The sequence below is a fragment of the Hevea brasiliensis genome, chromosome 13 (assembly GCF_030052815.1).
Source record: "Hevea brasiliensis isolate MT/VB/25A 57/8 chromosome 13, ASM3005281v1, whole genome shotgun sequence".
NCBI lineage: Eukaryota > Viridiplantae > Streptophyta > Magnoliopsida > Malpighiales > Euphorbiaceae > Hevea > Hevea brasiliensis.
This window is the reverse complement of record NC_079505.1, coordinates 56,204,631-56,221,070: the sequence shown is the minus strand read 5'-3', so window position 1 is coordinate 56,221,070 and position 16,440 is coordinate 56,204,631. Positions and strand designations below refer to the sequence as shown.

Sequence of the window (16,440 nt, the reverse complement as noted above, 5' to 3'; positions counted from 1 at the left end):
ATTTCAATTTAAAACAAATTAAAATATTATAATTAAGTTAATAATTAATAATTTAATAATCAAAAGTAAATTTCATAATAGAAAAATTTAAGGATAAAAAATTTATATATATATATATGTTTAAATTTTATTTTTATTTTAATTTTTTATTATTATTACCAAAAGAACATCTTCTTTTTTTTAATTTAATAAAATATAATTTTCAACAAAAAAATCTTCTTATTAAAAAAAAGCCCGAAATTATAATTTTTGACTCAAATTGAACTAACGGAATAGAGTGGGCCATATTTGTTTGACCCAAATTGATAGCTATAGAAAGTTCATTACCCTAAAGTAGAACTTCGGCCCAATAGGGTCAAGATGGGCCTGGATCAAGCATTTCCAACACCGACCCGAATAATTGTCTATTTGCACCGATCGGATTACTCAAAGCCCACCTCCTCCACCCGATTTTGAAAACCCATTTCTAAAAATCAAGAAGACAAAAACCCCTTTGTTAGGGTTTTTCTCTGCAATCTGCACCGTCTCTGTGTGTAAAAGCTAATACTCAAACACCATGGTTTGTCATGGCACTCGCCTCTCCCTTTAGCGATTATTGTTTGTTTCTTGCTTGATTGATGGGTGATTGATTCTTATGATGGTTGTTTTGATAAATGATAATTTGATTGTAGCCGCAAGGAGATTATATAGAGTTACACAGGAAGAGACATGGCTACCGCCTCGACCACTTCGAGCGCAAGCGCAAGAAGGAGGCTCGTGAAGTCCACAAGCGCTCTGAGAGGGCCCAGAAAGTCTGTTTCTTTCTCTTCTTTTCTTTTTAAATTTGATATTTTTTATGATTGATTTATGGGTGAATTGGATTTTTATTTTATTTTTTTTGCATGGCATTAGGCATTGGGTATCAAGGGTAAGATGATTGCCAAGAAAAACTATGCTGAGAAGGCCCTCATGAAGAAAACGTTAGTACTTTTATCATTTCATCATATATATATATATATATATATGAAGAAAACGTTAGTACTTTCTAACGTTTTCTTCATATATATTAAAAGTACTAACGTTTTCTTCAAAATGATATATGAAGAAAACGTTAGAAAGTACTAACGTTTTCTTCATATATATATATATATATATATATGATGAAATGATAAAATACTAACGTTTTCTTCATGAGGGCCTTCTCAGCATAGTTTTTCTTGGCAATCATCTTACCCTTGATACCTATATATATATATATATGGATTACAGTTTCATCATATATATATATATATATATATATATATATATATATGTATATATATATATATATGATGAAATGATAAAAGTACTAACGTTTTCTTCATGAGGGCCTTCTCAGCATAGTTTTTCTTGGCAATCATCTTACCCTTGATACCTATATATATATATATATGGATTACAGTTTCATTATGCCTGATTGGGTATAGTTTGTTTTGGAATATTCGTTTCTAGAGTTTTTTTTTTTTTTTTCATGTCTTTTGTGTATCTGTGTTTTACTTGTATCTTGATGATATGATAGTTCTTTGAAATGATTATGTAGAACTAATTATTTTTTTTACCCATTTTATGATAGAGCAAAATAAATTAGTATTTGAGGTTCTATTGAATGCGTTTGTGGTGATTGCCATCTCATGCCTTTATAGATTTGACTTGTGGAAGAGAGATACCATATGTTTCTTTTAAACGTGGACCTGCAAGGGTTATGCAATGTAATTTGGGATTAATAACAAGAATGGTGTATTTTCCTCAATGATTCTGATTGGATTACGCATTATACTTTTTAGACTTTTGTGCTAAGAATAGCTTGTAGATTAACATGTGTTCTTGCAATATTGTGTGAAGGGCTTTGCAGTTATTGTGGAAATTCTATTTTCCCTGCAATTATTATTTTCTTTAGAAAGGTGTAGGAATCCTAAAATTATAATTAGGAACTAATTTTCTATCTTTTAAGAAGTGTTTGCTTATGAAAATGATAACGCAACACTGTTGTTATCCCCATATTCCTTGTCATTTTGCTAGGCATGGCTTGGCATGGATACAACATACAAGCAAAAAGTTAAATGGATTTCATGTATTGGTTTTACAATGTTGTTCAAATGACATAATCTTTAGTTGTGATGGAATTTCTAAAGAGCTGATCAAACTGTTCTGAGGATTTATTATGAGCAAAGGCCCTAGGGAAGTGGTCTTTTGTTCATTGTTTAGGGAGGTGAATGGGTATGTGTTTATGCCATAAGTTTGGAAGAGTGACATTGATTATATTATGGCCTCTCTAGAATTTTATCATTAATTAGCTGTTCATTTTGTGGATTCTTTGATAAGTGGACCTGTGTTAGTAGTTCATGGGACAAAGCATAGAGAGCCACACATATCAGAATTGGTCCTTCATTTGTGGTGATTTCTTATTATAGATAGGACTGCAGAAGTAGTTAACAGAATTTGTGCTTTGAAAAGATGAACATGCGCTGTTTTTTTTACTTTGCATCCTAATATTGAATCGTCATAATAATACCTAAAATAAAAAATAAAGAGTAATTTGGTGCTGCTGTAAAAGCGGTCTTCTTGTTATGAAAATCTAGTGTAAATATTCAGTTGTGGAATATTAGCCTTCAGGAACCGACTTCTATAGTGCTAATTTTTGTTATCATCTTTGGTTATGATCTCTAAATTGATGACATTCGTTTTTAGGAAGCTTTCACAGTGTCTGGGCTTTGTCGTATTTGATGGTTTTCACCCCTTTGGTTTTGGGTTGTTTTTAGAAAAAGGAAAGAGGGGCGGGGGGTGGGGTGGTTTGGTGTGGAAGGGACTGGTAGCTGTTTTCCAGAAACTTTACTGCTTTAGTAGTTTAGTTACATCTGGAGTTGGCATAGGATTTACCATGGGATGGGCTTGGCATGGATACAACATACAAGCAAAAAGTTAAATGGATTTCATGTATTGGTTTTACAATGTTGTTCAAATGACATAATCTTTAGTTGTGATGGAATTTCTAAAGAGCTGATCAAACTGTTCTGAGGATTTATTATGAGCAAAGGCCCTAGGGAAGTGGTCTTTTGTTCATTGTTTAGGGAGGTGAATGGGTATGTGTTTATGCCATAAGTTTGGAAGAGTGACATTGATTATATTATGGCCTCTCTAGAATTTTATCATTAATTAGCTGTTCATTTTGTGGATTCTTTGATAAGTGGACCTGTGTTAGTAGTTCATGGGACAAAGCATAGAGAGCCACACATATCAGAATTGGTCCTTCATTTGTGGTGATTTCTTATTATAGATAGGACTGCAGAAGTAGTTAACAGAATTTGTGCTTTGAAAAGATGAACATGCGCTGTTTTTTTTACTTTGCATCCTAATATTGAATCGTCATAATAATCCCTAAAATAAAAAATAAAGAGTAATTTGGTGCTGCTGTAAAAGCGGTCTTCTTGTTATGAAAATCTAGTGTAAATATTCAGTTGTGGAATATTAGCCTTCAGGAACCGACTTCTATAGTGCTAATTTTTGTTATCATCTTTGGTTATGATCTCTAAATTGATGACATTCGTTTTTAGGAAGCTTTCACAGTGTCTGGGCTTTGTCGTATTTGATGGTTTTCACCCCTTTGGTTTTTGGGGGGGGGGGGGGGGGGGGGGGGTGGGGTGGTTTGGTGTGGAAGGGACTGGTAGCTGTTTTCCAGAAACTTTACTGCTTTAGTAGTTTAGTTACATCTGGAGTTGGCATAGGATTTACCATGGGATGGATCTAATGCTTATGTACCACTGAATGGAGGACAAACCTTATTAATGGACATTTCGCTTAATGAGGGATGTCTAAATGCCATTCTATATCTCATTTACTTATCATGCTGCTTAATGACGATGAAATTCAAAGTCCAATTCATCTTCTTCATCCTATTACCTTTTCCCATATGCCATAGTTCTTATGCGGGCTGAGTAGGAGCTGATAGTGACATTTTGAAACTCAATATGCAACATGTCTCCCTCCTGCAACAAAACAAACACTATGCACAAATTCATATAGACTAGGCAACTACTGCACTTTTTTTCCCCTCCAAATGAGGAGGTAGACATATTTGTAAATATGAGTTTCTTGTGGCAACATTTTGATGAACATAATAATTAGAGAAATTATTTGTAATATGTTTATGTAGAAAGTCAGTTATATCTGGCTGAATTTTTTTTATGGAACTTATCTCACTGGTGTCAATGTTGCAAACCTGTGGATTTACTTGTGAGGCTTGCCATCCCTATTCATATTTAAGTAATTATTTATTTTGTATTTAAGAATTATATATTTATAAAGTGTTTAAATTTTTATATAATTATAATTATTTAAGTATAAAGCTTATAATCATTACTTAAAAGTATTTAAATATGCACACACACACACACACACAAATATATATATATATTATGTATTTTTATTTTTAAAGGGTAATTTCCTGTTACTGCCCATTCATTTGGAGTCCATATGTTTGATTGGTTTTATGTGGGTGATTAGGAGGGTGCTCTAATTGAGGTTTGAATTGTAACACATTGAATCCATTATTTGAATGCTATAAGAACATTGTTATGTGAGCTGTTATGATCACACATTGCTAAGAAATAACCTTGATGAGAGGCTAATAAGTTGCTAGGCACCCTCCCCTTGCAAGCTAGTTTTCAAAGTTGAATTCTACCTAAGTGGCCTATTTTCACGTGGTGTAACCTTAATGACTTGTGGTGCTCAACAGTTCATATCAATTGATATTAGAGCCAGTCCCATCTTGCAAGATCTGACACTCAAAGTGGTAGCTCACAGTGTGGTGGCCTAGGTCCATTGCGTAACGATAGATGATCTGATGTGTAGGGTGCTAGCCGTGACCAACGAGAATATTGGTTCTCCAAGCGTGGGTATTGTTACGATCCCACATTGCTAAGAAATAATCTTAATAAGAGGTTAATAAGTCTTTAGGCCCTCTCTCGTTGCAAGCTTGTTTTCAAGGGTGAGTTCTACATAGACAGTCTATCCTCACATGGAGCAATCTTAGCGACTCGTGGTACTTAACAGTTCATATTATAAGCTCAAAGTGATACAGGTGTTATTTTAGGGATGATGGTTGTTCTTGATTTTTCACCAAATTAAGTTGTGCATAGCAAACGATGTTGGTATGTATTGAATTTGAGGGATATTTTTCTGAAAATAATTGATATCATTCACCTTTTTGGTTTTGTCTCGGTGTCATAAACTGCTAACTAAGTGTTTGGCTTATGGTGAGGTAGAATGGGAGAAAATATCAATGATAAAAGTTGATGCTGATTTTTCATTTCTCACTGTAACATAATGTTGAGTAGGTTTGGCTGCTAATTCTTGGAGAATTTATGATTCTTTGGTGTATAGCATAATTTGGTTACTAAAAGCATGCAAATAAATTGTGAGCACTCTTGTAGCTAACCATACAATGATGAATGATCTGATGGCCTCCTTGTAAATTTGTAATTGTACAATCTGAATGGTAAAATAAATGTCTACATCTATATTTTGTTACACAGGATATTTTAAATTTTCTGTGAAATCATGGAAGAATCTTTCAATAGCTGAAACCTTATGCAGACTTGTGAATGTGTCCTGGCTGTTCAGTCTTTTTCCTCCTGTTTTGCCTAGGTCCTGGTTGAATAAATATTGTAATTATACTTGCTTGCAAATTATTTTTCCAGCTATTAGTAGTGAATATGCAGTTACGCTACATCAGCTCAATACTTAGTTATTATTGCTAGTTATTTGTATGGCCAGCTTAATGAGTCAACAGTTATTAACAGTTTTACTTGTGGATATTTTTTCTTTCATGTCAATAGATTGGCCATGCATGACGAGTCAACGTCTAGGCAGAAGGTGGATGATGAAGTTCATGAAGGAGCTATTCCTGTCTATCTGCTGGATCGTGAAACACAACACGAGCAAAGGTTAATTATTGATGGATGTTTGTTAATATCAGTCTATATATGTATCATGTATGTGTATCATACTATCATGTATGTGTGCTGTGTATGACATTGTGCTATTTGCAGATCATGAGCAACACTATAAAGCAAAAGAGGAAAGAGAAGGCTGGAAAATGGGAAGTCCCTCTACCTAAGGTAAGACGGCCTTCACATATTCACTTTTTGTTTTGTTAATATCTTTGTTGTGTACTTCCTTGAGTTTAATCCTTTGGAAAGTTCTTATTGGGTTTTACTCTAAGCCTCTCCACATTTTATGACTCACTTTACACTTCTCTTTATGATTACTAGTATTTAACTTTAATTGTTCTTCCTTCTTTAGGTGAGGCCTGTCGCTGAAGATGAGATGTTTAAAGTGATTAGATCTGGCAAGCGGAAGAGTAAGCATTTCAGATCATTACTGTTTTTTTCTCATTTGATGAAAGATGCTATTAAATTCTTGAATATTTATGTTATTGAGTGTATGCTAAAAACTCCATCCCCTCCCCCACACACCCCCAACACCCACCCCCCCCCCCCCTCCCCCTCTCCCCCTCCTTTCTCTCCTCCCTCTTCCCCTTCCCTCTCTCTCAATGTGGCTTTTCTTTGTGTACTTTTGGTACAAAAAAGTGTCTTCTCTCCCCATTTGAGATTTAGGTTAGTTTTAGTCTTTTTGGTCATTTGTAACAATCATTTGAAGGATAAGTTCTAAACTGCCCCTATTTTTTCTTTTCATATTGCTTCTCTCTTCATTTTTGCAGCCAAGCAGTGGAAGAGAATGGTCACCAAAGTCACATTTGTGGGACCAGGTTTTACCAGAAAACCTCCCAAGTATGAGCGATTTATCCGTCCTTCAGGATTGCGTTTTACAAAGGCCCATGTGACACACCCTGAACTCAAATGCACGTTTAATCTGGAGATCATTGGAGTGAAGAAAAACCCTAATGGTCCAATGTATACATCGCTTGGTGTTATGACCAAAGGAACCATCATTGAGGTAATACTTTTTTACATGATGGGTAACATTTAGAATTTTGATTTGCTATTTTCTGGATTACACGTTTTATCTTGTGAATTTCAGGTGAATGTCAGTGAATTAGGTCTTGTCACACCTGCTGGGAAAGTTGTATGGGGTAAGCCTTTCCCTTTCAACCTTTGTTACAAAGTGTACCCCTACTCGTTCTTTTTATTTGTTTTTGTTCACCTTTGCTTTCTTTGAGTGGCTTTTGCCCTTTTTTTGGTCAAGTAACAACTAATTATTATGGTGCAGGGAAATATGCTCAAGTAACAAATAATCCAGAGAATGATGGTTGCGTAAATGCAGTTCTTCTTGTCTAGTAGACCAATAAAACGGAAGATTTGGATCAGAGCAGATTACAAACTCCTAACAGCTTTGTTACTTGCATCAGAAGCCGCTTCATCTATTTTCATCTCTTTAATGTAGTTTATTCCCTTTTTTTTTTTTTTTTGGGCCTTGGGTTCAAAAGTTTAGAAGTTTTGGTTTTACAATGTCAATGTTATGATTTGATAATGGCACTTCATATCATGTGTCATTATATATGAACTACCATGCCTAGGAGGTAACTTCACTACCTGAACCCATGGGAACCCTCTGGGCGTGCTTGCATTTGCATGCCACTCTTGATCATCATTGCGAGCTTATGTATCTGATATTGAACTTTCTACTCATCAACCTCCAGATTTATGAGCTTCCTTCCAAGTTGCATAATAGGTGATGAAATTAAAGAAACATGGGGTTGGCATTTGGTAATACACGTTGCCATGAAACAAGCGCAAGGCTTGTAAAAAGTCTGCTATAAAACTGAACCATTTTAAGTTTCTGCGAAGTCAGATAATAGATAAGAACATTTTTTGCGAAGAATTTTTGGATTTGAAGTAAGATCCTTTTTGTTTTAGTTAACCCACAACTTTAGTAGGCTTAATTTTTAGCCAAAGAAAATTAAAATATTAATTAATTTTTATAATAATAATTTTTTAATAAAAAATTTATCCCAGTTGTGAATTAATTGATAAATTTAAAACTGAGTGTTTTTGGATATGGATATAAAATTTAGAGGTAAAATTAAGATTTCCTGCAGAATTATTGTCACTATGACTGGTAACATGGTAGCTGAATGTACTTAGATGGCCTGCTAAGAGGGTGTATGATTCAACTTAGCTTACATTACAAGTATTTGAGTAATTATGGCTTTGTTTGTTTTGTAAAATGAAAAATATTTTTGAGCGTCTAAGATATTTAAATAATTCATCAACGAAAATATTTTTTTAATTAAAAAAAATTAAGATTTTTTTTAAAATAATTATCTCTTTTTAAAAAAAAAAAGATTATTTTTTAAACTTTGACAACTTATCAATATATGAAAATATTTATACATGCATAATATGAACATATATTATAATTTAACATAAAAAATATTTTCATAAAAAATATTTTCTTATAAAACAATTTTCATGAAAACATAGTGTTTGATTAAACTACATTTAAATAGATAATAAATAATACATTTAGACCATGTTTATTTCACGAAAAATAACTTGTATATGAACTAAAAAATATTTTTTATAAAAATATTTTTTATTGTTTGGTTGTAATATTAAATTAATGATATTTATTTATTTCATATATGTATAATGTGTTTATATTTTATAAGATTATCAAAGTTTACAAAATGAAAAATAATTTCTTTTTTTAAAAAATGAAAGTCGTTTTACTTAAAAATAACTTAGTTTTCCTTTAATCAAGAAAATATTTTTCATTGATCAATTTTTCTAAGTGCTTTTAAATATCAGAAAACACAGAAAATATTTTTCAGAAAAATATTTTCTGTGAAACAAACGGAGCCTTAGTAAAAAATAATTGATAAACACATTTATTGTTAGAATTATTAAACAATGATAAATAAATTGTGATAAAATTTTAAAATTAAATAAAAATAAAAATAAATTGTGATCAGAAACAAGACATCTTCATCCAAGTCAGGACCTGACATGCAAAGGAAAAGAAGATAGGAAATTAATAAATTCCATGACATTCAATAGACATGGATAGTTTTTTCCTTTATTAGTATCATGTGAATACCCTTCTTTAATGCCCATAACACGCTGTCAAGAAAATTTACTGAACGCCTCAATGTGATGGGATATAAGATCATATAGCTCAGACATTCCTAAACATATAATTGACTACCTTGTGGTGGGAAAAAAATTGTCAGCTTCAACTTCAAGGAAAACCTTATCCTCCAGGAATAATAATGTATTTCAATAATATCGTGATCCTAACCTTCAGAACTCAGGAAGTAACTTCTTTTTCGATATTTATGTAAAATCAGAATTCGGCATTTTTTCGGCTTGATGCCATTATTATTATAAAATCCACACAATGAAAACTTTTGCACCTTAATGAGACAATTTATGCTACATGAGTGAGCAAATGTGCATGTATACATAGATATGGGTTTTCTTGCAATGCCTGCTATAAAGTTTTCAATGACTAAATCAGGAGGAGGACCATCAAATATGAAATTAAATAATATAACAGCCTGATACTTCATAAATGTAGGTAATTCAGCTATTTTATACTAGATCCTCAAAGCATCAACAGCAGGGGTAACTAAACCAAGCTAGCCAACACTGTAAATTAATGGACAGGCAATAGTCACGGAGGCAACATAAAGTTATTGACGTCAGCAAAGGTGAATCTAGGTGGGAAAAGTAAGCAAGACTATAGATGGAGAGTTTTTGACGCTCCAATGGAAGCCTTGTGAAAGGACCATAACATTTATCCCCTGTTAAATAGATACAAGCATGACAAAGAAACAATTAATTACGCTCAGATAGGCATGTAACCAGCATGAAATTGTTAATCAATCAGTAGTAACCTTCTTGATACGTGCAGTAAAATTCTTGTAGCGACTTTTGCACCTCATCGTATTCCTTTGCAAGGAAAGAACCCGGTGAAGCAAATCGACCCAAGTCAAGCAGAAGATGCAACACAGCCTACAAGGATGAGTGCATAAAAAGGGTATCAAACTGTCGCTGAGTAATGTTGCAAATGATAATTATTCTTTAGCTTGTCCAGATACCTCAGAAGAGGATGGATGCCTATCACCAAGCAGGATTAACAACACAGGTAGCTCTCTTATCCAAGTAATAAGAGGGCCCACTACTTCTGGATCATATCCATCTGGTTGCCACATTCCTTTTCTCTAAGAATTTTACAAAATACATAAGAGAGAGAAACAAGACACAGATTCAGTGGTTTGCAGTGGAAATTGCCAAGCACAAACGCTCACAATAGGAATAACATTTTAGGGAAAGGAACAGGCCTTTCTAGGGGTCAGGAGTTGAGCTTACAGAAAAAAGCATTCCTTCAATTGCGGCAAGGCAAGCCAATTTTACTGAAGACTCTGGTTTGCAATCAAGGAATGTCTTTGTAAATGCCTGCAATTAAGATTTGATTATTTAAAATCCTCACTATCAGTCTTAATGATTCTTGAGGGAACCTCCAGATATTTCAGAACAAAAACCTCGAAAAAGGAACCATCAAAGCAAGAATAGATCTCATGACCAAGAGAGATCTAATTGACATAATTTGCTGAAAATAAGAAATTGTCCAATTCTTGAAAGTACAAGTCTAACCTGTAGAAGGCGAGACTTCCAGTCGCCTATCACTTGTGCTACAAGTTTTGGCATAAAATGAACCAGTGTAAGCATCTGCTTTTCTTTGCCAGACCTTGTTTCACCGTGGATCTGCAGAAAATATTAATAAGGAAATAAATGCAAACACATATAAGATCTATAAGGTACTAACAGATATAATGTCCCCTTGGTCATAAAAGAAAAAAATGGGGGGTGGGGGGAGGATTTCAATTGAGAACGCCAGAACATCTCAATAACTAATTCAGAACAAAATATGCGTTGAAGTATTTAAAAGAATTAACTAAAAGTATTTAAAAGAATAAAACCATTTCCAAACTGAAAATATGTGTTGAAGTTATTTGGTTTACAGCTTTCCATATAGTTAATTAAGCAGGGTGCAAATGCTTTTAACATTGAACTACTACAGAAGCAACTTTAAAAGTAATCAGTAAACATTCTGCAATATTATGAGTTTCTTAAATTCTAAATGGAGATTACTTCAATTCATAACACAGTAATAGACATACACACTTCCAGAAGAACCTATGATAATAATCTCTCCAGGATGCCGTGATTTTAATTGAGATTGGCAGATTTATTGTTTATACTTCATCATGAATTCCTTCATTTCTAACTAATCATCCTCATCATATTCAGTCAACCATAAGCCTATCCCGAAACCTTATACTACTTTCTACTAAGTCCTATCAATTCTACATTATAAAGCACCCCAAACTTCAGAGGGTATTCTAGTAGATTCATCCATAAGAAGTTTGAAGACATAGCTATTACTTATGAATGAAATTATCAGAAAATCAAATATTTCATCTTATATTCTCATATTTCAATTTTCAAGTGACTTCTATCCTCTGGCTGCCATTCAAGGTAGCTCTTGACATTTTTCTGCTGCCCTTATGATGTATCAATTAAAATGATTGTTTGACTTGAACTTGTGAGCAGCCCTAGCATAATATATCAGACTAATCTATTTACAAGAGCATTATAAGTTCCTATGAAAAAAAATACCATGAAATAATTCTATGTCCATTTAAGAAGGAATAAAGCATCATATTGATTACTAATTAATAGGCCAAAGACGCAAAGTTCTCTGGATTAAGCTCTTTTCTGACATTTCTGGGATAGTAATGGCATGGAAGTCAAGAGTGTTAGACCTTTTCAAGCAGTGCATGCTCTATAAATGCAAGAAACTTCTCTAGTAACTCGGCAGGAGGGCAGATCCATTCACTTAAGTGCAAAAATATTTCAGCAATCATAACATTCAAGGAAAAATATCTATCATCATCCTGCCATTGAAAACAAATGCTAAGTCACTATGACAGTGAGTCAGAAGAGTTGCAGAACTTAAGACGTATAGACAGTCTAAGATAGAATAGAAACTATAAAAAGATATGGGAGGAATACATGCAGTAGGGGAAAAAAAGAACCATACTTCCATTTGTTCAGTGGAAAAGAAACAAAGGAGAAAAGAAAATTGGAGAAAGTAATTTCCCCCCAAAATATCTCACATTTTCTCATCCCTCCACAAATGATAAAGAAATTATCCTCATACATTTCAACCTTCTGAGTCCACCACACCTCCCTCCCTCACACCCCCCACCCCCCCCCCCCCCCCTCCTCTTTCTTCTTATGCAATCTTTTCGCCTATTTCCAATCTTCTAAGCCAAACAAATTGATGGAGAAACACATTGCAAGTAAACATAAGGTCCTACCTTTTCTGAGTGCACTACATTAAAAGGAAATACACCTAGGAACTTCTTTAGTAACACTGATGAGATGCCTTGATCCCACATAGAAGCATATGATTCTGGATTACCCTTGTCAGTCGCATAAACAAAAAATTTGACTATAAGGTCAATGCTAGGAAGTATGTTACGTAAGCAATCAAATGATTGTGCATCCAATTGCAGCGCACTATGAATTAATGGAATAAAGGCTTGGAAGCAATTGACTAAAACTGGAACGAAATCCTTTAGTTCATTGATGATGACAGAAAAATCTACACAAACAAAAAGAAAAATTTAAGGTTTGGTACAATACCATCTAATTATTAGATTCTAATATTGGGAGTATGACAAACAAAAGTAAATAAATATGGTAACACTTATTACAATGAATGTAGAGAATGAGCTATCAGTTATAATTATCAGATAATCGATTTGTCTGAAAGAATAGGAAGCCATGCAAAACAATGAGCTAAATAGCAAAATAAACAAAAAGTAGCTAATAACTCTCAAAATCATGTTAAATTAAATATATATAAATCATAAATGGTAAGGTTGCTGGAATTATTGCCTGTGCAAAACTACATGTATTTATATATTTGGTAACACATACATGGCCATAATGCAGAAACAGAATGATGGCATTGGGAAATGTAACTCGACAAAAACCCATAGAAAAATAAGAAAATGGTGCTGAGCAATACCAGCAAATTCTGTAGGCCTATCAGGTTCATAAGCATGCAACAAATCTTGCCCCAGGACTACCTATCAAATTGAAGAAGAGATTATTAGAAAATAATAGGCAATCAGAAAGCAACAAAGGAAAAGACTTAAAAACTTCTACTTCACAATAAATTTGTGGAGAGAACCTTCTTGAATGAGTCAAATTCTACTTTATTAGATGGCAACAGCAATAAGCAGCGCACCAAACCAGCAAGCGCACTCTCGAGCTTGCCCTTGTCTTCTAAATAGAACTGGTTCTTCCGCAGAATATCCGCATAAATTTGAAGAACCTGTTAATCAACAACAAATGAAAGATCATTAGCAAAAATCATATCAACTAAAGTTCATATTGACAATATATGGACAGTAGGTGAGGATTTGGATGAATTCCTAACTTTTTCTAAGATTCGATTATATATGAGGTTGATTGACAACTGAATGTGTACTTTTTTTGCCATTAAATAAAAGTCCTACAACTTATGCACTAACAAAATGATTCACTTATACCCTTGTTATGGAAAGTCAATCATTATATTATTTCTGTGTATATTCTGTATTCTGTATTCCTATTTAGGATTTCTTATTTAGGATTTCTTCCTAATTAGTATAACACAATTATAGGAATCAATTGTATATAAATACCCATGTACAGATTAATTGAAATCAATGAGAAACATCTCTTTCTACATGGTATCAGAGCAGGCCATCTAGGGTGACTATTTGTTCTCACCACCCAACTCAGGAGAGACCTTGGCCGCCGATCGGCTGTTTCGATTCCGATCAATATTGCCAGCGTCGCCTCAATCCCCTCATTCCACCACTGTGTGCTATTGCCTGATCCAGTACACCATTAAAGGACTTCTGAGGTTTGGCTCTCAGATCCTATTTCGGTATTTACTTGATTTGTGATTTTGAATTATTTTGTTCTTTATCGGCCACTTTGGATTAGCGTTTGGTTAGTTTTCTTTGTCTCAACAAATGGCGGACAATAAGAATGTTATTTCGATGTGATTCCGATGATGACTAAGATCACGGAACACAAACTTAATGGTTCAAATTACCTGGAGTGGAGTAAGACTGTTAGGGTCTATTTGCGTAGCATTGATAAGGATGATCACCTTACTAAAGATCCACCTACTGATGATACACAACAAATTTGGCTAAGGGAGGACGCTATTGTTTTTTGCAATGAACTCGATTCACAGTGAGGTCATTAGTTTAAATAATCACTGTGAATTTGTTAAAGAATTGATGGATTACTTAGATTTTTTGTATTCTGGTAAAGGGAATATCTCCCGTATTTATGATGTTTGTAAGGCATTCTACCGTGCTGAGAAAGAGAATAAGTCTCTCACGGCTTATTTTATGGATTTTAAACGGGTATATGAGGAACTTAATGTATTGTTGCCTTTTAGTTCTGATGTAAAAGTTCAGCAGGCCCAACGGGAGCAACTGGCTGTTATGAGTTTTCTTGCAGGCCTTCCTTCAGAGTATGAGACTGCTAAATCTCAGATTCTTTCCAGTTCTGAGATTTCCTCTTTGCATGAAACATTCACACGGGTCCTTCGTACAGAGAGTACCAAATCTTCACGATCACAAGAGTGTTTTATTAGCCGTAATCCAAATGGACAACAGGGTAATAGAAGAGGAAGTAGAGGAGGAATTACAGGCAACAGAAGTAATCAGCGTAATGGAGAGGCTAGTTCTAATCAAGACTCAAGAGGAGTCATTTGTTATTATTGTCATGAGCCTGGCCATACAAAATATAATTGTCCGCAACTTCAGAGGAAAAATCAGCGATCACAGATGGCAAATATGGCGGCAGAGGATTCTACGGTATCTTCCTCTGAGAAAACTGTTTTGGTATCTGCAGAGAATTTTGCACGCTTTTCCCAAGATCGTGCATCTCTAAAGCCTACCGCCCCTATCATCGCGATCACGAGTCGTAAATCCACTACATGCCTTGTGTCTTCCTCATCCAAATGGGTTATTGATTCGGTGCAACAGATCACATGACAGTAATTCTAGTCTTCTATCCGCTTACTCTAATCCCACTTCCTCATCAAGTATTTTTAGCCGATGGTTCTACTTCTTGTGTCATGGGTTCGAATCGCGAATCCGACCGTCAATTTCTTTGTCATCTGCTTTGTGTCTACCAAATTTCTCTTTTAATCTACTTTACGTTAGTAAACTTACTCGTACCTTAAATTGTTCTATTTCCTTTTTTCCGATCGTTTTGTTTCAGGATCTTACGACGGCGATTATTGGTAGAGGACGTGAGTCGTGGTCTCTACATTCGAAAATCATGTACCGGTCGCTTGTTTGCTCCAGATCGTAACACCTCTTGAAGCTCATTGTAGATTGGGTCATCCTTCTTTGTCTACCATGAAGAAGTTGTGTCCTCGCCAGTCTTTATCAAGACTAGAATGTGAGTCGTGTCGGTTGCAAAACATCATCGCTTTGCCTTCGTGTCTAGAGTCAATAAACGGGCTTCATCCCCTTTTGAGTTAGTTCATTCGATGTTTGGGGTCCTTGTTACATTACTTCTAAACCGGATTTCGTTATTTTGTTACTTTTGTTGATGATTACTCTCGTGTTACCCGGTTATATTTAATGAAGAATCGCTCGAGTTGTTTTCTATCTTTGTGCCTTTTGTAATGAAATCAAAACTCAATTTAATATTTACATGCATATTAAGAAGTGACAATGCTAAAGAATATTTTTCAAAGACAATTTCAGTCTTACATGACACAAAATGGCATTCTTCATCGATCTTCTGTGGATACCCCATCCCAAAATGGCGTGGCGAAAGAAAAAATCGGCATCTTCTTGAGGTAACTCGTGCTCTTCTTTTCGGATGAAAGTTCCTAAACACTTTTGGCGGATGATGCGTTTCACGGCATGTTTTTGATCAATCGTATGCCTTCTTCATTCCTTAATGGGGATATTCCTTATACAGCTTTGTACCCTACAAAATCTTTGTTTCTGTTGAACCCCGTATTTTTGTTGTACTTGTTTTGTACGTGATGTTCGTCATGGTTACTAAATTGGATCCAAAGTCTCTCAAATGTGTCTTCCTTGGGTACTCCTGATTCAAAAAGGGTACCTGCTTTCTCTCCTACTCTTAATCGTTATCTTGTTTCGCAGATGTCACATTTTTGAGTCCACTCCATTTTTTCTCAATCATCCGTATGAGAGTCGGGGGAGGAGGATGATATCTTAATATATCTTGCCCAATCAATGTCTAGTCCTCTCTCACACTGCTTTCTTACGTCCCTAGACCTACTCGGCCTCCCGTTGTTCATGTTTATTCCAGGAGATTGAGATTACCGACTGGATCC

At 34.6% G+C, this 16,440-nt stretch overlaps 1 protein-coding gene and 1 pseudogene across 1 annotated transcript in view; one reads left to right on the top strand and one right to left on the bottom strand.

Annotated features, from left to right (window-relative positions):
- The first annotated feature begins 422 nt into the window (after positions 1-422).
- Positions 423-7,688, top strand: LOC110670562 (uncharacterized; annotated as a pseudogene).
- A 1,708-nt stretch (positions 7,689-9,396) lies between these two features.
- The window catches only part of LOC110670557 (uncharacterized), a 38,014-nt gene continuing 30,970 nt past the window's right edge, over positions 9,397-16,440 (bottom strand). Inside the window, exons 7-15 of the mRNA XM_058132034.1 lie at positions 13,246-13,389; positions 13,081-13,141; positions 12,365-12,651; positions 11,807-11,938; positions 10,635-10,745; positions 10,350-10,436; positions 10,079-10,201; positions 9,875-9,992; positions 9,397-9,781 (exon numbers count right to left, since the gene is read on the bottom strand). Of these exons, the coding sequence (XP_057988017.1) occupies positions 9,591-9,781; positions 9,875-9,992; positions 10,079-10,201; positions 10,350-10,436; positions 10,635-10,745; positions 11,807-11,938; positions 12,365-12,651; positions 13,081-13,141; positions 13,246-13,389 (1,254 nt within the window). The 3' untranslated portion in view covers positions 9,397-9,590. The remainder of the gene's footprint in view (positions 9,782-9,874; positions 9,993-10,078; positions 10,202-10,349; positions 10,437-10,634; positions 10,746-11,806; positions 11,939-12,364; positions 12,652-13,080; positions 13,142-13,245; positions 13,390-16,440) is intronic.